This window comes from Hyla sarda, chromosome 3 (genome assembly GCF_029499605.1).
Source record: "Hyla sarda isolate aHylSar1 chromosome 3, aHylSar1.hap1, whole genome shotgun sequence".
NCBI lineage: Eukaryota > Metazoa > Chordata > Amphibia > Anura > Hylidae > Hyla > Hyla sarda.
Window position 1 is genome coordinate 374,798,021 of NC_079191.1, and position 26,897 is coordinate 374,824,917.

Below are 26,897 nucleotides of genomic sequence, written 5' to 3' on the forward strand. Positions count from 1 at the left end.
CTATACCACTAACCACAGGGACTGGACTCTGACTATACCACTAACCACAGGGACTGGACTCTGACTATACCACTAACCACAGGGACTGGACTCTGACTATACCACTAACCACCAGGGACTGGACTCTGAATATACTACAAACCACAGGGACTGGACTCTGACTATACCACTAACCACAGGGACTGCACTCTGACTATACCACTAACCACCAGGGACTGGACTCTGAATATACCACTAACCACCAGGGACTGGATTCTGACTATTCCACTAACCACCAGGGACTGGACTCTGAATATACTACAAACCACAGGGACTGGACTCTGACTATACCACTAACCACAGGGACTGCACTCTGACTATACCACTAACCACCAGGGACTGGACTCTGAATATACCACTAACCACCAGGGACTGGATTCTGACTATTCCACTAACCACCAGGGACTGGACTCTGAATATACTACAAACCACAGGGACTGGACTCTGACTATACCACTAACCACAGGGACTGCACTCTGACTATACCACAAACCACCAGGGACTGGACTCTGACTATACCACTAACCACCAAGGACTGGACAAACCACTAGGGGCTTAAAACTGACTTTACCACAAACCACCAGGGTCTGAACTTGGACTGTACCACTAACCACCAGAGACAGGATGCAATCTATAGCACTAACCACAGAAGACCAGACTATTACTATAAGACTAACCACTCGGGATCAGACTGTACCACCAGCCACTAGGACCGAGATGCTGACTGTATAAATAACTACAAAGAAAAATTCTCAAATGTTTCATGGATACTAAGTTCCAAATGCTGAATGTTAAATTAACCCCCAGACACTGAAATAGTTGGAAATGAATTATAAAACACAATGGCAGACATATCACAGGGTATGTGGTAGGTTGGTTTAAACTTCTGACATTTCATAGAGGCTTAAACATATTTATAATTGCACATTTACATGTTAGGAAAAAAAATGATACTTCCCCTTTAATATCAGACATTAGGTTTATATGACATGGATGTGTTGCCTACCTTGGTTGATGCTTCCCGTTCCAGTTTTATGGGGCTCTGAAGGTGAAAAGATTATACACACACATCAGCATGGACTATGAATATAAAATGTGGATATAGGTTTTCATAATATTTTATATGATGAAACGTATTTGCAACCCCCGTTATGGGATTTATAAAGACAAAAACTAAAAAAGCAAAACACTTTAAAAAAAAAAAAAAAAAAAAAAAAGGTTAATATTTGAAATTCACTCTAACTACGGCATTATGGAGGGCTATCTGCAAAAAATTATGTGTAAACTACGTCCGATAATATGCGGTCAGCGTATGAAAGGTAAATGCCCAATAGGTAACATGAAAACATACATATGGAGAGATTCACTAAGCAGTAGTCAGGATGGGGACAGAAACCCATGAGGTTGGAAATGTCAAGACTATACAAGAAGTCAGGAGAACCTTTATGTATCTACGTACTGAAGGATACACACGCATTAGAGTAGAAGCCTCTGGAGGACGACTGCTGGAGGGCCGGTAATTCTTTCATAGACTGGGTTCACACTTAGTATTTTGGTCAGGATTTTTGGCAGAAAACCAAGAGTGGAAAGAACTAAAACGACTTACCAAAACACTGACCTACACGAGCTCCAAAATAAGGAGCAAATACTGACCAAAATAGTAGGGATCGACCGATATCGATTTTTTTAGGGCCGATACCGATAATCTGTGGCCTTTCAGGCCGATAGCCGATAACTTATACCGATATTCCGGTATAAGTTATCGGTTATTTCTCCACCCCCCCACCCCCGAAGAAGCGGCTGCAGATCATTGATTTAAAGAGGGCGCTTTAAATCAATGAACTACAGCGGCTTTTGCGGAGCAAGAGACCGTCACCGCCACCCGTTTCTCTCCCCCTGCCTGTCCTGGAGTCCAACCCCCCCTCCCCCCCCTATCCTCTGGCCAGAGACCGCTGCCGCCTGCTTCTCTCCCCTAGTCCAACCACCGCCGCTGCCCCATTGCCTCCCCCATCCCCGGTTTTATAATTACCTGTTCCCGGGGTCCGCGCTACTTCTGACTCCGGCGGCGTCCTGAGCTGTCACTGTGCGCACTGACGGTGATGTCGCGTTGAGGACGTCGCTCATCATTGTGCGGCGCACAGTGTAACGCAGGACGCCGCAGGAGCCAGAAGTAGCGCGGACCCTGGGAACAGGTAGGGGGAGGGAAGCGGGCGGCAGCGGTCTCTGGCCAGAGGATGGGGGGGGGGGGTTGGACCCCAGGACAGGCAGGGGGAGAGAAGCGGATGGCGGCGGCGGTCTCTGGCCCCGCAAAAGCCACTGCATTTCATTGATTAAAAGCGCCCGCTTTAAATCAATGATCTGCAGCCGCTTCTACGGGCTGGGGGGGGGGGTGGAGAAATAGCCGGTAACTTATACCGGAATATCAGTATAAGTTATCGGCTATCGGCCTGAAAGGCCACAGATTATCGGTATCGGCCCTGAAAAATCGGACCATTATCGGATTTTCGGCAAGGTAATTGCCAATACCGATAACGTCCAAAATCGTGGACATCAGCCAATAATATCGGCCAAACCGATAATCAGTCGATCCCTACAAAATAGTAGTTGTGGACCCAGCCTAGGAGATATATATGTTTGTTTGTGGTAGTCACCTCTTGATGTAGTTACCATAGTGAACGGAACACAGTTGCGATCCAAGAGCATCCGATGCCTATTTCCAGACAAATCTTTTATAACCTCAGACACACCAGTTATAAATCCATACACCAATTATTAGTTCTTAGGGCTAAAACACAGATTGCTGATAGTAAATTTACTCAAAAACTTCTGTAATTATTAAATGGGCCCCAGCATCCGGAACAGTTTCTTTAAAGGGGTACTCCACTGCCCCAGCGTCCGGAACATTTTGTTCCGAATGCTGGGTGTGGGCTGCGAGGGTTGTGACGTCACGGCCACACCCCCTCAATGCATTACCTGTTTCTTATTGGTAAAATAGAAATCTAGGTCAAGCATTAAAAAGAAAGGGTCTAGACTGTTCTGCAACACCAGGCACCGGGTATTAGAAAGGACGGGCTCACATTATGATTCATGCCTCCGAGGCGCGGATACATTGGCAGAATCTCATATTCAGCTGCAGTTGTGCTCAGCACGGGCCCCCATTCAATTCTATGACCCTAATGACTACATTTTCTGAGCACACCCAAATTTTGACTCAAACTGGAAAGTGCAGCAAGGCATGCTTTTCAGTCCGGGTCTAAACTTGGATACGCTTGAATAATGACAATTACTACACCTGCAACTTAAACTTTGTGGTCCATCTTTTGACATCCCCATGTGATCTTCACAATGTAGGTGTATTAACCAACATAAATTCACCATGAGGGCAAGACCGTCCCTAAACACTTCACAGAGGCCTGTCACAACCTTTCACAACTTAGGTTCCGGACAACCTCAACAACCAAGATATGGGGGTTACTGCATACAACAACTTAAACATAACGAAATGCACTGGATTTACACCCTTTAACCTCGATTCTGATCTTCTACCATTTTTTTACAGGAAATCTGTCCGCTGTATTTGCTGCTAAGAGCTGCAGACAGCATTGTATAGCTGGTAGAGTATACAAGCAAACTGTACCTTTCTTGGAGCCGATGATGGTTGCCAAGCAGAGCCGAGCTTCTCAAGTGCCATACCCTGACACGACTCCTCAATCGCCCTCACTTCCCAACCGCTCCTTAACCGATGTACAGGGCTTGGCTTTAAATGAAGTAGGAGCTGGGAGGTAAAAGTGAGGAGGTGATCCAGACTGTGGAACCTGAGCGGTTCTGCTCCGCCTCCTTGAAACTTGAATTGAGAACTAAAAAGGCAATTTATGTTTGGTAACTACCATCAGCTCCAGAAAAGGTTTGATTTCATACTCAAACAGCTATGCCATGGTGTCTGCAGCTCTTAGCTGACAAATTCCCCTTAAAACCTAGCACTGTCTTCATCCATATACCTAGGCTGTCAACTCGGCAGTTGTGAAAAACACTCATTGCTCAAAAGGAAAGCCTCCGGTTAACACCCTATTGACAATTTAGGCCTCAATAGCCAGATGCTGAAAGTAACAGCAATGATAGCTGGAGAACAGGGGCCTAGAAAGAAGAATACAAAAATAAATAAATAAAACTAAATCCATACAGCAGCTTATCCACATGGATGATGACAGCGCAGGTTTCTTTCAAAGGTTCTCTTTAAGTATTATTGATTGGGCTTACCATAAATTGTGTTGGTATGCTGCATTATCCTGCATTACATTATTATCCTCCACTGTGGATCATCGGTCCTGGACATGTAAATCCTGTTTTTGTTTTTGTTGTTCCCTGTGTACCACTGACCATATAACTAATTGTTGTGTACTGCAAATATCCAGTTTTTACATACACTTTTCTATTCTATTCATATAGAGCCTTTCAAAGCCATATAAGTATGTTTATATGCAGTGTCCTGTTTCCAGAAAAATCTCTTTGTTTTTGTTATAGTGCTGTTACTTTGTTTCATTGCATTTGTTCTATACTGTTATTTCCTATGTATTCTACCAAATTCTGATCATACGAGTATACTGTGCACTGTCCACGTTGCTGACATCTAATGTCAGAACCTGTAAGTGCATTTGAGAGAGGTCTATTTACTAACATTGGTACATATACTTTATACTGTAGAATAGGGATGTCCCGATACCATTTTATTAACACTGAGTACCAATACTTTTTTTTTTAAGTACTCGACTATACCAATTTCCGATACTTTTTTCTATGTCCAGGGTTCTTTTTTTAATGGGAAAAAGTACAGTTTTTTTTTTGTTTTTAATAGAGGAAGGGCTTTTTTATATTTAAAAAAAAAGATATTATTTTATTTAAAAGGGGGGAATTCATACTTATATTAGGGAAGGGGTTAATTCAAATGTATTATTTATTTATTTATTTTTACAAATTTTTTTTCTCACTTTTTTTTTGTCCCCATAGGGCACTCTTACATGCAATCTGTAGATTGCATACACTGATCAATGTTATGCCATAGCATAGTATTGATCAGTGCTATTGGCGCTTCTTTACTATTGCCTGCCATGGCTAGCAGCAGTTAAGGAGCGACGATTGGATGGCACAGAGCATGGTATGAGACCTCCAGCAGCCCTCACAGCTGATCGGGACACCGCGATTTCACGGCGGTGATCCTGATCTCATCCCCGAGCTAACCGGCGGTTAAAGGGGTTATCCACCATAAGGTGATTTTAGTACGTACCTGGCAGACAGTTATGGACATGCTTAGGAAGGATCTGTGCTTGTCTTGGGGATAAATGGCTATGTTGTGAGATTACCATAATACTGTGGCTAGCTGTATGTGAATTGGTATTTCCTGTTTGACTTTTCTTTTTTTGACTACAAATCCCACAATTCCATCTTCCTCCCTCCCACACATCAGCCACCCCACCCATTGAAACATAAATGAGCTGCATCCATTCAAATCAGTGTGGTTTTCAATCAGGGTGCCTCCAGCTGTTGCAGTTTGATCTCTCTCACACCAAGCAATCCTTGCACCCATTGAAGCAGACAGGCTCCCTGTCATCATTTTGTATGCTGGTAAAAATAAATATTGGGGTGAAAATCACAGAAGAATTGTGAGAAAACCGTCACACACAGGTACAGACACTATATTATGAACTACGCTAACTTTACAGCCCCTGTAGCATAGTCAAATAAAAAAAAAATCCTGGAACACCCCTTTAACTTCAGGACTTTTAGATGCCATGATCAACTTTGATAGCAATGTCTAAAAGGTTAATGCCGGACATCACCGCAATCGGTGATGTTCGGCATTAGCCACAGGTACCAGGTAGGACGCAAGCTCAGCTGCTGGGCACGCTGCATAGTTCAGCGATCAACTTTGATCGCAACGTCAAAAAGGTTAATGCTGGACATCACCGCGATCAGTAACGTTCGGTATTAGCCCCAGGTCCAGGCTATGACGCGTTTAGCTGCTGGGCCCGCTGCATAGTTCGGCACCTCCGTGATACCTGCCGGCGGGGATCCCGCCAGCAAGTATCGGATTAGGTATCGGGGACACTATTGGTCCTGATACCAGTATCAGTATCGGGACATCCCTACTGTAAAACATACTACAGTGTGTTGGTGGAGCCTCCCTCGCCCATCTTTCCTCTTATCTAGAAGGCAGGAATCTGGTTCAGACCACTTTGTTGTGTTTAGTGAGGAAGCCTCTGTTTCCTTCCCTCTATAGTTGGGCCTCAATTCTTACCCAGAAGATAATTGGCATGGAGATAAATACTGGACTCAAGCAAAGAATCTAATCACCTGATATATACCCCCAGTCCTATCTAAAAGTATATAAAGTATTCTCAAAAGAATTTTACCTCAATATAAAGTTTTCTAAGCATAGGGGATACGGAGCACAAGAAACTCTTTGCATTTCTGGTACCTGTACCTTCAGGCCAGGTACAGGTCATCATGGCTATCACATCACAATTTTTGTAACAACCTGCATACCGCAAAGGGCACTGCAGCTAAAGTATCATGAGTACTTTATAAGTAATTCCCCCACTAAGAACATACAAGTAAAGATCACGTTACTTGAGTATTTCAGAACTGTTCCCTAGAGGGGTAAATAATGTGCCTAAAATCCCACACAAACATGCCACTGCTCTACTGCTACAAAGGGGTACCTCTTCACATGTGCTATTGCACTACTCTGTAAAAGAGACTGTACATTTAAAAGTTTGCTTGAATTTCCCTTGCCAATTTTCTTTATTGAAGAGGTTATCCACCATAAGGTGATTTTAGTACGTACCTGCCAGACAGTAATGGCCATGCTTAGGAAAGATTCGCACTTGTCTTGGGGCTAAACAGCTATGTTGTGACATTACCATAAAGCTGAGACTATCTTCTTTGTGAACTTTTCTTCCTCCCACAAATCAGCCACCCCACCCATTGAAACATGTGATATCTTCAATGCAATAGACCAGTGTTTTCTGACCAGGATGCCTCCAGTTGCTGCAAAAACAGAATAATATTCCTAACATCCAGCGGTCTCTCCAGCCATTGAAACAAAGACAGCCTCCCTCTGATCACCTGACTAGTGATGTAATGTTTCAAGCTGCACTGCAACCTGGAAAAGCCTGAGATGACACTTATTTTGTATGCTGTTAAAAAAAACATTGGGGTAAAAATCACAGAAGAATTGCGAGACCACCATCACACACAGGTAGACACACTTTATTATGAACTACACTAACTTTACAGCACCTGTAGCATATTCAAATACAAAATATCCCAGAATACCCCTTTAAAGAACTGTTATTCTGTTAAATTGGGCGTGGTCACGTAATTTTTTAGTTTTTATATATATATCTTTTGATCACCTTTTTCTGTTGATGTGGCAGGCATGGGATTGGCTCCCCCTATACCAAAACAAACAAAAACTATAGCTTACCTATCAACTTTCATACAGATACATAAAAGTAAAAAAGTGGGGATAGAATATGGTGATGCAAATAACTTTTGTTTAATCAAGAAAGGTAGTAAAACTAACCAAAAACTATATAAATTAGGTATCGCTGTAATCATACTGATCCACACAGTCAAATTCACAGTAACATCAGCAGTCCACTCCTATTATTGTCCTGTACTTTCTGGAAGGCACAATGGCTGTGTTTAATTTTTCTCCACTCCATTCTATGCTCCCTCCTATCGACATGCCACTGCTGCATAAACTCCTGCCTAGGGTGTGCATGCCTTTTTTCGTACTGGAATGTCGGTCTTTAATATCAAATAACCTGTGGTGATTGTTTAGGGAACAGGCTTGGGTGTGGACAGTGGCCTCTTAAAGGGCCACTCTAATTAAAATCAATTTTTGTTATTGTACTCCTTAGTAAATAAAAAATATTTCTGATATACTTTGTTTTTAAAAAAATATGACGTTTTCTGTGCTTTATTTGTGCTTATAAAAGCTCAAGAGCACATTTTCCACCATCTTATACACAGACTTTGGACCGAAGCCCAAACACAGGAAGTGCAGCCTGGAGTGCTGAGGGGGGGGGGGGGGGGTGTCCAGCCTCATCCAATCATAGCTCCTCTCACACTTAACTGCCATATGCTGTTGGTTGGATACACACCCCTTAGCACTCCAGGCTGCGCTTCCTGTGTTTGGGCTTCGGTCCACAGTCTGTGTATAAGATGGGGGGAAAAGTGCTCTTGAGCTTTTTTAAACACAAATAAAACAGAAAACTTAATTTTTTTAAACAAGGTATATTAGAAATATTTTTTTATTTACCATAAGAAGTGCAATAGCAAAAATTGATTTTAATGAGAGTGACCCTTTAAGAGGCCACTGTCCACACCCAAGCCTGTTCCCTAAACAATGACACCAGGTTATTTATATTAAAGACTGACATTCCCGTACGTCTCTGTTACTTTGTAGTAGGGATCGACCGATTATCGGTTTGGCCGATGTTATCGGCTGATATACACGATTTTGGACGTTATCGGCAATTACCTTGCCGATAATCCGATAATGCCCCCCGCACCACACCCCCCACCGCACCGCCCCGGCCAGAGACCACCGCCACTGCCGCCGCTGCCCCATTGCCTCCCCCATCCTCAGTTTTATAATTGCCTGTTCCCGGGGCCCGGGGTCCATGCTACTTCTGGCTCCTGCTGCATTCTGCGTTACGCTGTGCGCTGCGCAATGACAAGTGACGTTCTCAACGCGACGTCACCGTCAGTGCACACAGTGACAGCTCAGGACGCCACTGGAGCCAGAAGTAGCGCGGACCTCGGGCTATGGGAACAGGTAATTATAAAACCGGGGATGGGGGGAGGCAATGGGGCAGCGGCGGTCTCTGGCCGGGGTGGTGCGGAATAAGAACCAGCAGGGGGAGATAGGCGGTCGGCGGCGCCGGGGGGGGCTTGGGGGGGGGGGGGCTTTTTAGGTGTACTGAAATAGCCGATAATTTATACCGGAGTATCGGTATAAATTATCGGCTATTGGCCTAAAAGTCCACAGATTATCGGTATTGGCCCTAAAAAATCGATATCGGTCAAGCCCTACTATGTAGACCTGATAAATTATGAACTTTTCTTGCCTGGCCTGACCTTTTTGTCTCTAACTATGCTACTTTGCTTTCAGCCCAGGATCTTGGTCAGTACTCGGATTTGCCTGAGTCTCGCACAAGTGCCTTTTGGCCCACTGGGCCAGCCAGCACCCATACTTGGACCACCCCAAAGGTAGCAGTCCAAGTATGGGTGGTTAAATAGTGAAAACTAGGGGGATACTTAGACAATGCCCTCAGGAGTGGCCCAAAGCCAAACCGGTTGGGTGGCACAGTGGGTCCATACCTGTTGCCTGTTGTTTTGTTTCATATTACAGTCAGTATAATATTAATGTGCATTGGCTCTTAAAGGAGGAAAAAACAAAAAATACATTAAGATGAACCCTTAAGGGTTCATTATCTTGGTGTAGGTGTGCTACTTTTTAAATTATATTGTACGACCTGTGAAGTCATGTGATTAAGTTGCGATACCTTGTGATGTCATGAGGGTAGGAAGAGGGAATAGCACCCTAAAAATGTTACATTTTAACGTTAATGTTCCAAAAATTTAGTGGAGCTCAACCCCAAAGTAGTACGCCATTTTTTGCTCTGGTGGACAGGTGACCTCTGGTCGATATAGCAGATGTTATACAAAAGGCATTTAAAGCAAATATTGGGAATACATGCTGACATCTTTGCTGAGATTACTACATTAAGAAGAAAATAGTGAAAATATATCAAAGTGCAGTTGTCACGATTCGGCTTCCAGGTAGTGGATCCTCTGTGCCAGAGAGGGATTGGCGTGGACCGTGCTAGTGGACCGGTTCTAAGCCACTACTGGTTTTCACCAGAGCCCGCCGCAAAGCGGGATGGTCTTGCTGCGGCGGTAGTGACCAGGTCGTATCCACTAGCAACGGCTCACCTCTCTGGCTGCTGAAGATGGGCGCGGTACAAGGGAGTAGGCAGAAGCAAGGTCAGACGTAGCAGAAGGTCGGGGGCAGGCGGCAAGATTCGTAGTCAGGATGGGTAGCAGAAGTTCAGGTACACAGGCTTTGGACACACTAAACGCTTTCACTGGCACAAGGCAACAAGATCCGGCAAGGGAGTGCAAGGGAGGAGACTAGATAAAGGCAGGGAGCAGGTGGGAGCCAATTAAGCTAATTGGGCCAGGCACCAATCATTGGTGCACTGGCCCTTTAAGTCTCAGAGAGCTGGCGCGCGCGCGCCCTAGAGAGCGGAGCCGCGCGCGCCAGCACATGACAGCAGGGGACCGGGACGGGTAAGTGACCTGGGATGCGACTCGCGAGCGGGTGCGTCCCGCTGTGCGAATCGCATCCCCAACGGCCAAAACAGTGCAGCGCTCCCGGTCAGCGGGACTGACCGGGGCGCTGCAGGGAGAAAGACGCCGTGAGCGCTCCGGGGAGGAGCGGGGACCCGGAGCGCTAGGCGTAACAGTACCCCCCCCCTTAGGTCTCCCCTTTTCTTTGACCGGCAACTGCCTCCCCTGGGATGAGGACCCCGGGAAAGAATGGAGGGTTTCCTCAACGGCAGGCAGTACAGCAGGAGTGGGAATGGGGAGGGAGGGCAGAGGGCGAAGCCGGGCACGGGGCAGTGTGACACCAGGACGGGGGCCATGAGGAGGCACAGAGGTTTGCCTGACGGGACTGGGAGGGGGGGAGAGGCACTTCCTATGGCAGGCAGAGTCCCAGTTCTTTATCTCCCCGGTGGTCCAATCAAGGGTGGGGGAATGAAGCCGGAGCCATGGCAGACCGAGGAGGACCTCAGAGGTACAACTGGGGAGAATGAAGAACTGAATCCTTTCGTGGTGGGATCCGATAGACATCAGGAGGGGTTCTGTGCGGTAACGCACGGTGCAGTCCAATCTGGCTCCGTTGACCGCGGAAATGTAGAGCGGTTTGGCGAGACGGGTCACCGGGATGCAGAATTTATTGACAAAGGACTCCAAAATAAAATTCCCGGAGGCACCAGAGTCCAAGCAGGCCAAGGCTGAGAGGGAGGAGTTGGCTGTAGGAGAAATCCGCACGGGCACCGTGAGACGTGGAGAAGAAGATTTAGAACCAAGAGATGCCACACCCACGTGAGCTGGGTGCGTGCGTGCGTTTCCCAGGCGTGGAGGACGGATAGGGCAATCCACCAAGAAATGCTCGGTACTGGCACAGTACAGACAGAGATTTTCTTCTCTACGGCGATTCCTCTCTTCCTGGGTCAGGCGAGACCGATCCACTTGCATGGCCTCCTCGGCGGGAGGCCCAGGCATAGACTGCAAAGGATGCTGTGGGAGAGGTGCCCAGAGATCTAAGTCTTTTTCCTGGCGGAACTCTTGGTGTCGCTCAGAAAAACGCATGTCAATGCGGGTAGCCAAATGGATGAGTTCTTGGAGGTTGGCAGGAATCTCTCGTGCGGCCAGCACATCCTTGATGCGACTGGATAGGCCTTTTTTAAAGGTCGCGCAGAGAGCCTCATTATTCCAGGATAGTTCAGATGCAAAAGTACGGAATTGTATGGCGTACTCGCCAACGGAAGAATTACCCTGGACCAGGTTCAGCAGGGCAGTCTCAGCAGAAGAGGCTCGGGCAGGTTCCTCAAAGACACTTCGGACTTCAGCAAAAAAGGACTGGACTGTGGCTGTGGCAGGATCATTGCGGTCCCAGAGCGGTGTGGCCCAAGACAAGGCCTTTCCTGAAAGAAGGCTTACTACGAACGCCACCTTAGACCGTTCTGTAGGAAACAAGTCTGACAACATCTCCATATGCAGGGAACACTGAGACAAAAATCCACGGCAGAGTCTGGAGTCCCCATCAAATTTGTCCGGCAGGGACAAGCGGAGGTTAGGAGCGGCCACTCGCTGCGGAGGAGGTGCAGGAGCTGGCGGAGGAGATGGTTGCTGCTGTAGCAGGGGCAGAATTTGCTGTAACATGGCGGTCAACTGCGACAGCTGCTGTCCTTGTTGGGCAATCTGCTGCGATTGCTGAGCGACCACCGTGGGAAGATCAGCGAGACTTGGCAGCGGCACCTCAGCGGGATCCATGGCCGGATCTACTGTCACGATTCGGCTTCCAGGTAGTGGATCCTCTGTGCCAGAGAGGGATTGGCGTGGACCGTGCTAGTGGACCGGTTCTAAGCCACTACTGGTTTTCACCAGAGCCCGCCGCAAAGCGGGATGGTCTTGCTGCGGCGGTAGTGACCAGGTCGTATCCACTAGCAACGGCTCACCTCTCTGGCTGCTGAAGATGGGCGCGGTACAAGGGAGTAGGCAGAAGCAAGGTCAGACGTAGCAGAAGGTCGGGGGCAGGCGGCAAGATTCGTAGTCAGGATGGGTAGCAGAAGTTCAGGTACACAGGCTTTGGACACACTAAACGCTTTCACTGGCACAAGGCAACAAGATCCGGCAAGGGAGTGCAAGGGAGGAGACTAGATAAAGGCAGGGAGCAGGTGGGAGCCAATTAAGCTAATTGGGCCAGGCACCAATCATTGGTGCACTGGCCCTTTAAGTCTCAGAGAGCTGGCGCGCGCGCGCCCTAGAGAGCGGAGCCGCGCGCGCCAGCACATGACAGCAGGGGACCGGGACGGGTAAGTGACCTGGGATGCGACTCGCGAGCGGGTGCGTCCCGCTGTGCGAATCGCATCCCCAACGGCCAAAACAGTGCAGCGCTCCCGGTCAGCGGGACTGACCGGGGCGCTGCAGGGAGAAAGACGCCGTGAGCGCTCCGGGGAGGAGCGGGGACCCGGAGCGCTAGGCGTAACAGCAGTTCTGTCTGGATCATCCTTAGAGAATCTCTCCTATTGCGTTTTTATGAAGAATATGTCTCATTGAACACTGGCACAAACCATGGCTTGAAATGAAGGCACCACAATTGGTCGGATGCACCAGCGGCAGATATTAGGGATGGACATGACAAGCAAACATGCACCAACACTCAGCAACAGAGATATGGCCGATGGCCAAGAATGGATTCCTATAGTGGAGTATCTGAACACCACATTACATATGTTATGATCTACTAGTGTAAGACAAAGAATGTAACTAAGTGCTAAATGTTGTATTTTTTGTATTTATAATCGGTATAAGAGATAAAGGACACAATTATTATTAGGTATTTATACTGGTATACTGATTATCTTACCTTCATGGGTGCGAGCTGTATAGGTGTAATACAGGATGGATCCACCATAGGCTTGGGCCGATTGGCTGTGTCTGCCAGCAAACTTTGCCATTGTTGAGGAAGGCCAATAAACTTTTGTTCTTTGTGATCGAATCCAGTGTGAACCCTGTGTTCAAAGTTTGAAGGCCCTGAAATTTCTATTTTTTTCTTTTTCTTCCCAAACATTTTGGGCAATCCGGTTAAACCTGAAAAAAAAACATGACATGTCCTTAGTAAGAGTTTTAGTTGTACCAGTCATCAAACCATATTTTCTAAACCAACTCAGATTATATTCCCCAACTACTCCTAACACCCTACTGCCCTTAAAAAAATTCTGAGCTTTAAAAGGCTCTGTATCATATCCTTCCTCTTTGCCCTTGTGTGAGCTCCCGGCAGGAAAAAGTGGGCATCCCCCAGCAGGTGCAACGTCACTGAAGCCTGCGAGAGCTGTGCCTCGCCATGCCCCGCACGCACTTCCTGAGTTTGGTCTCCTGCCAGGCTGGGAGGAGACCAAACCAACTGTTTGACTTGCGCAGGGAACAGAACAGAGCCAACTAGTGGCCGTTTTATCAATCACATTAAAAAACATATAAAGGTTGAGAATGTTAACAGCAAGTAAATAGCAAAGTGTCCTATAATTACATAAGGAACAATATATTAAAAGTTTAGTTTGGTGACAGATACTTTTTAATAGTGAATCAAACTGTTCACTGAAAAAAAAACCACTGCTAGTATATACAGGTAATAAGAAGTAGTAAAAGTGAGTATTAAAATTTTTTGTGGCAAAGTACAATAAGCACTTGTTGAGAAGGACTCAGTCAGAAGAAGTTGAGCTCCAACCATAACACAAACAAACCAAACACCTGAGAAATTGGACTAGTAGAATTTCCTGATAAACAAGGAAAAGTCCCCAATTCCTTTCCAAAAATCCTGATAAAATCCCCAGAAAAAAAAACCACACCACACCACACCAAAACCAAAAAAAATCTATGTATGTAGTCTACTTTATATTTCATTATAGACTTTAATGTAACATCAGGCTACTAAAAAAAAAAAAAAAAAAAACACCATGAAAATGTAGAGAGTGTAAAACCATTGCAAAGATGAATTGCAACCAAAAGAATTTTTATGGTTACTTTGTGAGACACATACACTAGAGTAAGCTGCATATCCATGGGAAAATGCTTTTTACAGGAGATAACAGGAAACTTTTTAAAGGAAATGTGTCACCAAATGTTATTTAATATATTTTAGAGGTTAAATACATTTTTCACATTTTAAAATATTTTTGGAAATATATTTAAATGTTTTAACTTTTTACAAATCATAAAAAATTAAATAATTACTTGTCATATTTCCCACTGTTGACCAGCAGTTAGGTCCTAACATGAGGGATCTGGTGAAAACAAGCAACTGCTGCAAATTCTGCCTTGCTTGTCTACACCTCCCTCTTGTGTCTATGTGCAAATGGAGAGGGGGAGGGGATTTTGTCGTTTTTTCAATTCCACTAGGCAGAGCCATTTTGTTGGTGATTGAAGAGTGGTACAGACTACCAGAGTTTGTATTTGTTTGTTTTTTTTGTTTTTTTATTTTGACTTTTTTACAGGTGTCAAAGTCCTGTGTTTTCATAGGACAGAAAGACAATCTGCATTTGTCTGTCCTGTTAAAAAAAAAACAGATCCTGAAACTTATCAAAAGGACACAAACTAACGGATCCACAAAAATGAACCACGACCAGTTAGTGGATCATCTGTAATAAATTAATAAGGTCAACAGGAAAGAGAAAAGTCATCTGCACAAAGCCAACCCCAGCTGTATCAGCTGTAATGGAAAAAGGTGCTGGCTTAGCTATTGAACTGAGCCACACAGCCAGCCCCCTTCAAGCACATCACTAATCCCCTGCTATACCAATCGCTGTGCACAAGCCCTGGAAAAATTTAGCTTTACCTGGTCCCCTTTATTCCACTCCCTTAAAGGTGTACTCCGTGTGAAACATCTTATCCACTATCTAAAGGATAGGGAATAAGATGGTAGATCGTGTGGATCCCGCCGCTGGGGATGCCCGCAATCTCCGGGCCGGCAGCGGTGGCGTCCAGAACATGGAAGCTTGCAGCTTCCACGTTCATGACAATTCACCACGCCCCCTCCATTCATGTCAGGCTACATAGCTGTCATGCCTCCTCCCATAGACGTGAATGGGGGGCGTGGCAGCCGACATTGCCAGTCATGTGCCTCAGCACCTGTGCTGACTTGGCACCAACCTAAAAAACTGGGCTGGCCTAGGAAGGGGATGCAAACCCCCCCCCAACCAAAACTGCCTTTTAACCCATTAAATCCTAGGCCCGATAACAGGGCTTACTAAAGTGCCAAGCAAGCTTGGTCTCACCATGAAGGTTAACTATTTTCTGGATTCTTTCACTCAGCTTTCCCTGGATAGGATATATGCTTCTGAAAACCTGGTGTCCACATACGACAAGTACCCTGCGAAAATACAGCGATCTCTTATGGCCATTCCTGTCACTGTCTCAAAATATGTACCAAGGACCTGTTATGTCTCCTGTTATATCTGTTTTAGTAATACCTGTATTTCTCATTCACTTGAATGAGACTGTTCTGCAATATCAAGTACAGTCGCTACCAAATGTATGAATCTGTGTCTGATAAGCAACAAAGAACAAACACTTTTGATTAGGGAGGTGAGACTTAGTGGAAAAGGAGCATGGCCTCATGAGGAAAATTGTATTGTGCACCATGTTTTCAATAAGTGTACAGTTAGACAAAAGACTGGCTTTATATGATGCCCTCTTCACCATCCTCTAATAGCAAATGTAGAGGTACATAAGGATTGAGGTCTTGGAATTTAACTGTCCAATCCTGTTCTCTGGGAGATAAGCTACTAGAGGTGTCTGGCAGTGGCTTCCCATTCCTCTCCACTGAAAATACATGCGCCAAGGGTTTATGTGTATATAAGGGAAAGAAAAAGAGATAGCTAAATGAGCACTTGGCTGACAAAAATCTAATATGTATGGCTTAAAGGGGTTATCCAACATAAGGTGACTTTAGTAATTAAGTGTCATGCTGTAATGGACATGCTTATACAGGATTTGTGCTTGTGTTGGTGGTAAATGGCCATGTCCTGTGTCCCCATCAAACTGCTGGCTTGTTTTTGGTAACTGGCTACTTCCTGTTTCTGTGGCCTCCCTTGCATTTGAATCCCCGTGATCCTTTGTTTCAAGGTGGGAGGTGACTTGTTTACCTCCCACACACCGGTAACCCTGCCCATTGCAGCACAGCCACACTCCCTTTGATCACAAGACTTGCTCGAAATCACATGACCCACAATCTGTGTATCTGCGGGATGATGAATGCATGTACATGTGCGCCGGTAATGTCATCAGGGGACTGGCTTCAAACACAACAGACAAATCGCCATGCCCCCTTTTAGCAACTGACTTGTGATGTATTGTCTCGGGCCGCACAGCAAGCTGGGAAAGGTCAACACTCATTTTGACCACACTCATTTGTAGGATACAGAAAATGAACTTCTGGGGAAAAGAAAGACAAAGAAATTCAATAACCAGTCCCCAAACACAGGTGTAAAGCATATTAGTAACTAACTTTGCTGCCTCTCTCTCACATTCAAAGAACCAAAAATCCAGGAATACTCCTTTAAGGCTGCTGGCCACTTTAAAGGAAAACTGTCAGCCCGATCACCCACCCTAAACCCAGAACACTGGGTTTTAGAGTAGGTGACCAGGAGTGCACAGAGGGGTCACTTACTAAATTCCGTCCACTGGTTACGAAGATATGGGCTTTCAAAGGTCCATTGTTTAGTCCAGTAATTTGCGCTGTGGAGGCGGGCCCCGCTGACTGGTCACCTCTGCCTCCATTGGTCAGCTCATATACTGGCCCCGCAATTTACATATTCATTATCTTCGGCTCCACGTCCTAGTGATGTGGAGTTACCAGTCACATGAGCGCTGCGCTCTGTCAGTGCGGCGCATGCCCAGTGATACCGCGTAGAGCGGTCACAGCAGGGAGAGCTCTCACGTCATGATGTAATCTTAAGCAATCTGTAAGCAATCTTCAGGCGCAAGCGCTCTACCGACAGGGCGCAGGGCTCATGTGACCAGTGACAGTCACTTCACTAGGACGAGGAGTCGAAGATAATGAATATGCAGATTGCGGGGGGCAGTATTATGAGCTGACCGATGGAGGCAGAGGCAACCAGTCAGCGGAACCCGTCTCCACATCGCAAATTACTGGACTAAACAACGGACCTTTCAAAGCCCATATCTTCGTAACCAGTGGACGAAATTTATTAAGTGACCCCTCCTGTGCACTCCTGGTCACTCACTCTACAGCCCAGGATTTGGGGTGACAGATCGGGCTGACAGTTTTCCTTTAAGCTGACCACCATCTTGTTGGATCATCCGGAGGCAACATTTCTGCCACAGACAATAACATGTCGCCACTGCTTAATATAAAGCAGTAGTTAGTAAAAGAATATAAGCATCTTCTGTGCCATGTCTAATACACAGTACTGAAGGGCAAACACTGGGCACTCATTTGCCTCCATGATACTAAAGCCATCCAAAAAAAGAAGTGAACAGGGCATATAACATACAATTCTTGATGTAGTCATTCTTATCATTCACCAGTCCACCCAGCTCAGTCACTGTGAAAAGCTAGAGTTTTGCCCCAAAGGAGGTAAAATACAATAAATTATTTAATTCCAGCCTGCCACATCAACACAGTGCCATTACTCACCATAAAAAATGCATAGAAGACTTCTAGTGCAGAATTCCTTCTGTGAGCTTTTCTTTACTCATTCAACACTATAAAATATTTATTTTCTGTCCTATATTATTTTCTGTCCTATATTGTATATCCTTCATGTATGTTTAATGTATATTTCACGTATAAAAAAAACACACAGGGAAACACATTATACATACTCTGATGCCCCATTATTGTAAATCTGCATCTCAGTAGTCACTGACCACTTAGGCTGGGGCTACAGGGCAATTTCTGGACACGTGATCAAAAATCACCAGGTCACACTATGCGTTATGACTGAGACATTGCCGTCACAAGAAATCCATCAACTCCATTAACTTGCATGAGTTGCAAGGCCGAGCCCTGTTTTTAAATCTTGTTTCTGCGCTGTGCGTACAAATTGTGTTCAGGTGTGAGATTCGGAAACAGGGCTTGGCTTCTAGCTGACTGTCAATCAAGCAGGGACAGGGAACCCCCGCCATCTCTTTTGAAGCACCCTGTGTCATCTGCTGCATGAAGCGAACTTCGCTGATGATGGGCGATACAAGGGCCGGAGTATTGTGATGTCACGCCCTCGCCCCCTTATGACGTCACCCTGTCCCCTCAATACAAGTATATGGGAGTGGATGTGACGGTCCCTCCCGTAGACTTGCATTGAGAGGGCGGGCTGTGATGTCACAAGGGGCAGGGCCATGATGTCATGATACTCTGGCTTCTGCACATGGGTTGCCTCTATGAGATGCTCACTTTAATGGAGCAAAATTAGGAAACTGTCAAGTACCCAACACTAAAGACATTATATAGCATCTAAGCCAGCTTGTGACTCTCCAGCTGTTGAAAATTACAACTCCCATCATGTCATCACAGCGTTTGTCTATCAGCACATAATAGGAGTTGTAGTTTTACAAGAGGTGGAAAGACAAAGGTTGGGGATCACTTACATAAGCCTTAACCAACATTATTGATTTCATATCAAATGAAACTGATACGTACATTTTGTAATATTACGGTTAGCCAATATAGAGGCTAACCATATAATTCTCTGCTTCTGAAAATTAGGGCAAATCGGTTAAAGGGGTATTCCGGCTTTATACATCTTATCACCTATCCCCTGCAATTTCCGTGCAGCCCCCCCCGGCATTCTGTGCCGGTGCTATATCCAAGACGGGGACGTGACGTGACGTCACACCACGCCCCCTCCACTCATGCCTATGGGAGGAGGCGTGACGGCCATCACACCTTCTCCCAAAGACATGAATGGATTGGGCGTGGCCGTGATGTCACATCCCCCTCTCGGAGGCAGCACCCAGCACAGACTGCGGGGGGCTGCACTGAGATTGCGGGGGTCTTCAGCAGCAGGACCCCTGCGATCATACATCTTATCCCCTATCCAAAAAATAAGATTTATAGAGTGGGAAAACCCCTTGAAATGTAGCCTGATGTGAATACTATCTTAAAAATACAGTTAAGTAACAGCTTGATATTCCCTGGTGGCTACACCACGTCATCTAGATCTACATGTGTGATCTTACTATCCAATGACACCTGATGACACATATGGTAGCATGTAGTTTATAAGAAATCATTGTTTAAGATGAAAAGAAACTTACCACTTAGGTATATCATGATGAGCCTCGCGCTCCCTCACTTTGCCTCTAAGCACATAATCTTTGATTGAGAGTATTTCTGGAACTCTATAAGATTATTCAAAGAAGGATGAGCTTACCGATGGGCGCTCACTGGGTTAAAATGAGCAGTCAGCTCGCCGCTCGTAGAGATGCCAGTAAAAGTGCACACGACAGCACAATAATTCACACAGCCCTGTCCCTTGCTTTACTGGAAGTTGTAACTGGATCATTGTTACATTCCAGTCACAGTCAGCTGCTTTAGGACAAAGTTTTGTTACTGTCCAATCCATTCCTGACATACGGGAGAGAGGAGAAATGACAGGAGTTCCAACGAAACAGCCAAAGATTCCTGAATATCCATCGGCATGTCTGGTTTGCAAAATATGCTTTAATGCAACAGGTTCCTTTAACACAATAGGCTATGGCCATTTTTCTACCAGCGATGTCATCTCAACTCAATATATGATCATCATTCATGTTACAATTAATCCTGTATTATTAAGCTGAACAATCCTAGGCTGCGATGTACGTCAAATGTAGACAAATTCAATAGAAAACATATTACTCAACAACCATGCAGATGACAAGGAGTTAATAATAAAGATAACTGAGATGTACAAAGCAATGGAAAAATGAAATATGTTTTAACGGTTCCTGTCATTTTAACAAATTTTGCATAGACAAAATTGTATCTTCTGTTATCAAGATAGTAGGGGTTGTGTCTGTGAACACACATACACAGGCTGCAGAGACAGATAGAGGCAGCACAGACAATTGTGTAAGAGATTTTTTTTTTTATAAACAGTTTAGACTGCTTATTGCTGCTTTATAATGGCTCCCAGTTTACGGTGTGTGCATAGGAATGTAAGATCGCCTCCTGTGTGTGTGCACTGCATGGCAGATACCATAGCCATTAGGCTCTACCCACCAGGGCCATACAAGTTATACAAGTTATATTATGGATAGAAATAGTGCTGCTTCTCATGTTAAGGGCAGCTTATCCTGAAAAGTTGCCCTACAGGTACATTTTAAACTTTCCTTGATTGTATTTCCCAGTTTTTGTAAACCTTATAAAGCCAAGACAGAATCTGAAGAACCGTACATAATCTAGTTAGGCCCCCACTTCACTGTCAAGGACCTGGAGGGACATCTGGATGCCATAAGAGTAGAAGCCCCCATACACATTAAAGAAAAGCTGGCCAAACCAGAACTGGCTATCCTGTAGATACGTGACGTTATCCAACTTTCCCCCACTCCACAATGAATGATGCTGGGCAGGGGTCAAGTCCTGGGGAAAAAAAGTGATTTCCACTCAAGGGCTTGTCCGGCAGGACTCCTGCTAATGGGAACAGAGATCTTACTGTGGAAAAAGTGAAGGAACTTAGTTCCCACACGTTCCTGCAGGACTTGAGCCCTGATGCTGGGGGAAAAAAAGGATTAGGGATGTTTAATTTGAACATCCAATCGCTTTGTTCTTCATGGAGATAATCCACCACCAGAGGTGTTTGGCAGCAACTTAGATTCCTTTCTCTATTGACAACCAGTGTGCATGAGTATGAGAGGTTGGGGGGAATAGTAGTTAGCTAATTGATGGTTCAGACATTAGCCGTTGATGGTGAATACTTAAGGGATCCCCTTGATGCTTGTATAACTGTAAACTGCATATATGAGACAAGAGAAGAAAATGTTATACGTGATCTATAGCTCACAAAACTTAAAAGGGGGTAAAGGATAGGGGATAAGATGTCTGACCGCCGCTGGGGACCCCCGCAATCTCGGATGCAGCACCCCAGACATTCAGTGCACAGAGCGAACTTCAATCCGTGCTGGATGACTGGCGATGCGGGGCGGAGGCTTGTGACATCACGGTCACACCCGCTCGTGACATCAAAGCCATGCCCCCTCAATGCAAGTCTATGGGAGGGGGCGTGATGCCAGGTGCCCAGCAGCGGGACCCCCGTGATCAGACATCTTATCCCCTATCCTTTGGATAGAGGATAAGATGTCTAGGGGAGGAGTACCCCTTTAACATCTAGAGAATGCTGTGCAACCCTAAAGCTGACCAATCATGTGAGATAGCTTTAGGCCAAATACTTGTTCAGCCGACAGCTTTCTCTCCGGATTCCCCGTGCACACTTGACTAAGGATGGTAGATGGTAAAAAGCCACTGCCAGAGACCTCTATTTGTGGATAACTTTGCAGATAATAAAAGGATCAGGCACTTGAAGTCCCACATGCCTGATCCTTCTCTCCACTGACATCTGCTGAAAAGAGTTGAAATGCCTCCATTAATATTAAAGGGGTACTCGATGGAAAACTTTTACTTTTTTTTTAAATGAACTGGTGCCAGAAAGTTAAGATTTGTATTTAAAGACTTATATTTAAAAATCTTAATCTGTTCATTACTTATTAGCAGCTGTATGCTACAGAGGAAATTATTTTCTTTTTTAATTTCTTTTTTGTCTTGTCCACAGTGCTCTCTGCTGACACCTCTGTCTGTGTCAGGAACTGTCCAGAGCAACATAGGTTTGCTATGGGGATTTTTTCATGCTCTAGACAGTTCCTGATATGGGCATCAGGTGTCAGCAGAGAGCACTGTGGACAAGACAAAAAAGAAATGAAAAAACAAAAGAATTTCCTCTGTAGCATACAGCTGCTGATAAATACTGGAAGGGTAAAGATTTTTTAAAGGGGCACTCCGCCCCTAGACATCTTTGGATAGGGGATAAGATGTCAGATCGCAGGGGTCCTGCTGCTGGGGACCCCCGGGATCTCGGCTGCAGCACCCACCTGTACGGCTTCAGGCAACGCTGGAGGCTTCGGATCCTGACCACAATGGCGGTAGAGCGTGACGACACGACTCCGCCCCGTGTGACATCACGCCCCGCCCCCTCAATGCAAGTCTATGGGAGGGGGCGTGATGGACCTACCATAGACTTGCATGGAGGGGGCGGGGCGTGAAGTTACACGGGGCGGAGTTGTGATGTCACGCTCTTCCGCCATTGTGGTCGGGATCCGAAGCCTCCAGCGTTGCCGGAAGCTGTACAGGCGGCTGCTGCAGCCGAGATCCCGGGGGACCCCCGCGATCTGACATCTTATCCCCTTTCCAAAGGATGTCTAGGGGCGGAGTACCCCTTTAATAGAAGTAATTTATTATTTAGCAAGATTGCTAAAGTTATTTTTTGACAAAAGAAATATAATGGAGGTTTTGTTATGCTTTGGGGTTCTGTTTCAGCAGATTCATCAAAACCTGTCCAGAGGAAAAGTTGCTGAGTTGCCCATAGCAACCAATCAGATCGCTTCTTTCATTTTTTGAAAAGGTCTCTGAAAAATGAAAGAAGCCATCTGATTGGTTGCTATGGGCAACTCAGCAACTTTTCCTCTGGACAGGTTTTGATGAATCTCCCCTAGAGAATAGATTCTACCAAATATCAAATCAGGGAAATCAATGTCCTAGAATCAATAAAGAAAGAAAAAGAGGCTGAATGTTCCATGATATGATCCAAAACTATTTAAAGTACCCTGTCCCTAGGAGTAACAACCTGAAGTTGCAAAACTACAACTCCCAGCATGCCTGGACAGCCAACGACTGTCCAGTCATGCTGGGAGTTGCAGTTTTGCAACAGCTGGAGGCACCTTAGTTGGGAAGCACTGGTCTATGTAGAGGACAGGAGCTTCTTCAGGGTCCTGTACAGTACACGCAATCTCCTAAAAAAGTCAAATGGAGCCACCCCCACCTGGAGCAGCTATCCCTGGCACAGGTAAAGAGTAGTACAGAACATGTAGTACCTCCCTGTACTGTAGGAGGCGCTACCAGACACCAGTCAGTGCATGCAGGTGTTTTACCAGTGAAATGTCCATTCTGATTGGTCGGTTTTTCCAGCCAATGACAGGTTTCACAGATCTGGACTGTCTGTACATTGTATGTTGAGTCTGGTTTCAAGTTACAATGGTCCAGAAAAGACCATTGTATGTTGAGGCCATTGTAAGTTATCACCTCAAAGTTGGAAATTGTAGATGAGGAAATTGACTAAAAAGATGGAAATTTACTAGGGATGTCCCGATACCATTTTTTTAAGACCGAGTACGAGTACCAATACTTTAATTCTAGTACTTGTCGATACCAAGTATGAGTACTTTTATTTTAAAGGGAATCTGACAGCAGGGTGACCCGGTCTCTGCCGCTGCTTACCGTATGATATGTGGGTCCTTGTTGTGTACAATGGAGGCGGCTGATGTAGTATGAGCCAAGATTTCTCTCTTCTCCATTGGGCAGAACAAAAAATTAGCATTATGGGCTAGACCGATGACCACATGGTGAGCAGCGGTAGAAATCGGGTCACCTGCACTATCTACCTGTAAATTCAAGTCAGCGCAGGTGACTCTGCTGTAAGATTACCTTTAATAATAGGTTTTATCCCCCTGCAGACGTTAGTAGCAGTCCCCCTGTAGAATGCAGCCCCCCCCTTGTAGACAGTGCCCCCCCTTGTAGACAGCAGCCCCCCTACAGATGTTAGTAGCAGCCCCCCTGTAGACCGCAGCCCCCCTTTAGACAGCAGCCCCCCTGCAGATGTTAGTAGCAGCCCCCCTGTAGACCGCAGCCCCCCTTTAGACAGCAGCCCCCCTGCAGATGTTAGTAGCAGCCCCCCTGCAGATGTTAGTAGCAGCCCCCCTGCAGACTGCAGACCCCCTTTAGACAGCAGCCCCCCTGAAGATGTTAGTAGCAGCCCCCCCGCAGATGTTAGTAGCAGCCCCCCCTGTAGACCGCAGCCCCCCCTTTAGACAGCAGCCCCCTGCAGATGTTAGTAGCAGCCCTCCTCTAGACCGCAGCCCCACTTGTAAACAGCAGGGCCCTCCTTCAGACATTAGTAGCAGGCCCCCTGTAGACCGCAGCCCCCACCCTTGTAAACACCTCACCTGCGGCTGTCCTCTGATGGGTGCTGCTGCCCCGTTCTCCCGTCCTCCCAATGGCGTTCTATGGAGGAGCATGTAACATACACGTCACTCTGCTTCCTCCGTAGCATTACGCTGGGCGCAGTGGAGGAGGTGGAGTGACGGGAGAATGGGGCAGCGGAGTGGCAGCAGGTATCGGATTTGGTATCAGGGAGATTGAACGAGTCTCCGATATCAGGGAAATGGCTAGTATCGGCCCTGATACCGATACTAGTATTGGTATCGGGACATCCCTAGTATTTACCTCCATTGTACCTGAGGAACCTGACCACTGCAGATTGAGAAATAAATAAAAATTAAATAATTAAAAATCGAAAAACCTCTCACATCCTTATCCAGCTCAACAAGCCAAAGGTTGGAGCACCCCTAGAAACAACTATATATATATATATATATATATATATATATATATATATATATATAAACTATAGGGTCCTTACCCCTAGGTGTTGCGCTCAGGGCACAACACCTACAGTAGCGTCTGGAGAGAAAGATGCAGGAAGGCTGCCACAAGGAACTCCCGGGGGTGACATCAGTCAATCCAGTAGGGGAATGATACGAGCATGTAGAAAGTGGTTCCTCTGAATAAAGGCGCTTCTCCCTAGATGTCTAATGAAGATCCCAGTTCGGGATTGAAATGCGTTGCAATATAATAAAATATTAACCATACATCTACTAGGAGAGGCGCCTTCATTCAGAGGAACCCCTTTCTACATGCTCGTATTATGAAAATATTTTGTATCTCCATTTTGTGTTGAAGGAATTCTACCACTTTCTGGAAAGAAAACCAATATATGTCGGGTTGGCGTTATCTGACTCATGTCTATCATCTGCACTTGACCATCAAGAATATACCACCTTACACCAGTTACGAGATGCTACATAGGGAGTACACTGGGGGTACTATGGTCACCTTCATTTGCAGTGCAAACCCCAGATGACTGTGCCATAGAGGGTCTGGTGGAAAGTCCCCCCTCCCTCCTTTTTAGAACCATGGTCAGACTGCCCCATCATTTCCGCTACCTGCCCATCCCACTTAGCCATATCATACACTCCCCCCCAAAGTTGTTGCATAAATACCTGTTGTGCTGCAAATAATATACATAGGAAAACAACAGTACTCAAACCCCTGTGCTCCAGATGTCTAAAAACAATAGCAATGTAACATTATTACTGAATATACTGTGCACCAATTCCCACACCCCTGCTGCTTCCTATTGTCTCCAATTGAACATGTGACTATGGAAGCCAACTACATGCTGCAATACATACTGGCATATCCACGGCATCCAGCAGATTGATTGTGCAATTAGGTGTCCATGTAAAACATGTCCCCCCAAGACGTGGCAGGGAACAACAACATTGGTGGCTCAGGTGGGGCACAGAATTTAAAAAGGTGCAAATACAACAATTTGGTAGTTTTAAACATTTGGTAAAACATGGGCATTATTCGCAGGGTCGGAAAACCGTTGGGTAGGTTCCCGTATAAAATCAGCTGCTTGTTTCCCGCAGTTAAAACCATTCACTTCAATGGGTAGGAACATTTCGCAAGTGGGTAGCAACATTACTAAAGTGGAATGTCAGCTGAGGGAAACCCACAGCAGATTATTTACATGTGAACGTACTCTTAGGTGCATCTCTACATTCTGGACATGCAGCTAGTTTCTGCAGTACAATTACCGTATATACCCGAGTATAAGCCGAGTTTCCAGCACGATTTTTCGTGCTGAAAACTCCCCCTCGGCTTATACTCGAGTGAACTGTGAGGGGTGGCTTAGCTGTGAGGGCTTAGCTGTGATGGGATGGTCCGGGCAGTCCATCTTCGGCCATCTATGCTGCAGAGACCATCCGGTGGGGAGGGTTAGTTGTTCCGGGCTGTCCATCTTCACCGGGAGGCGCTCTTCTCCGCTCCGGGCCAGCCCTGAACAAGTCACGCTGCATTGACGCCACCGCGCAGGGATGTTCATGCGCAGGGACGTCACTGCGCATCGTACTCAAGGCAACGTCACTAGTCCGTGACCGGCCCGGAGCGGTGAAGAGAGCCTCCCGGTTAAGATGGACAGCCTGGAACGACTAACCCTCCCCACCGGACGGTCCCTGCAGCATAGATGGCCAAAGATGGACGGCCCGGACCAACTAACCCTTCCTTCCCACGAGAAACTGGGAAGGTGAGTAGAAAACAAATGGGTCTGGATGGTGACGAAGGCCACAGTGGTCTTCAACCTGCGGACCTCCAGATGTTTCAAAAACTACAA

General features: G+C 45.9%; 1 protein-coding gene across 3 annotated transcripts in view; it reads right to left on the reverse strand.

Moving 5' to 3' along the window:
• PAK5 (p21 (RAC1) activated kinase 5) overlaps positions 1-26,897 on the reverse strand; it is a 179,648-nt gene that overhangs the window by 119,218 nt on the left and 33,533 nt on the right. For 2 of the 3 annotated variants that reach the window (XM_056567855.1, XM_056567857.1), the window contains exons 2-3: positions 13,265-13,488; positions 1,046-1,081 (exon numbers count right to left, since the gene is read on the reverse strand). In XM_056567855.1, coding sequence (XP_056423830.1) covers positions 1,046-1,081; positions 13,265-13,488 — 260 coding nt within the window. The remainder of the gene's footprint in view (positions 1-1,045; positions 1,082-13,264; positions 13,489-26,897) is intronic. The other variant, XM_056567856.1, reaches the window with a different exon arrangement.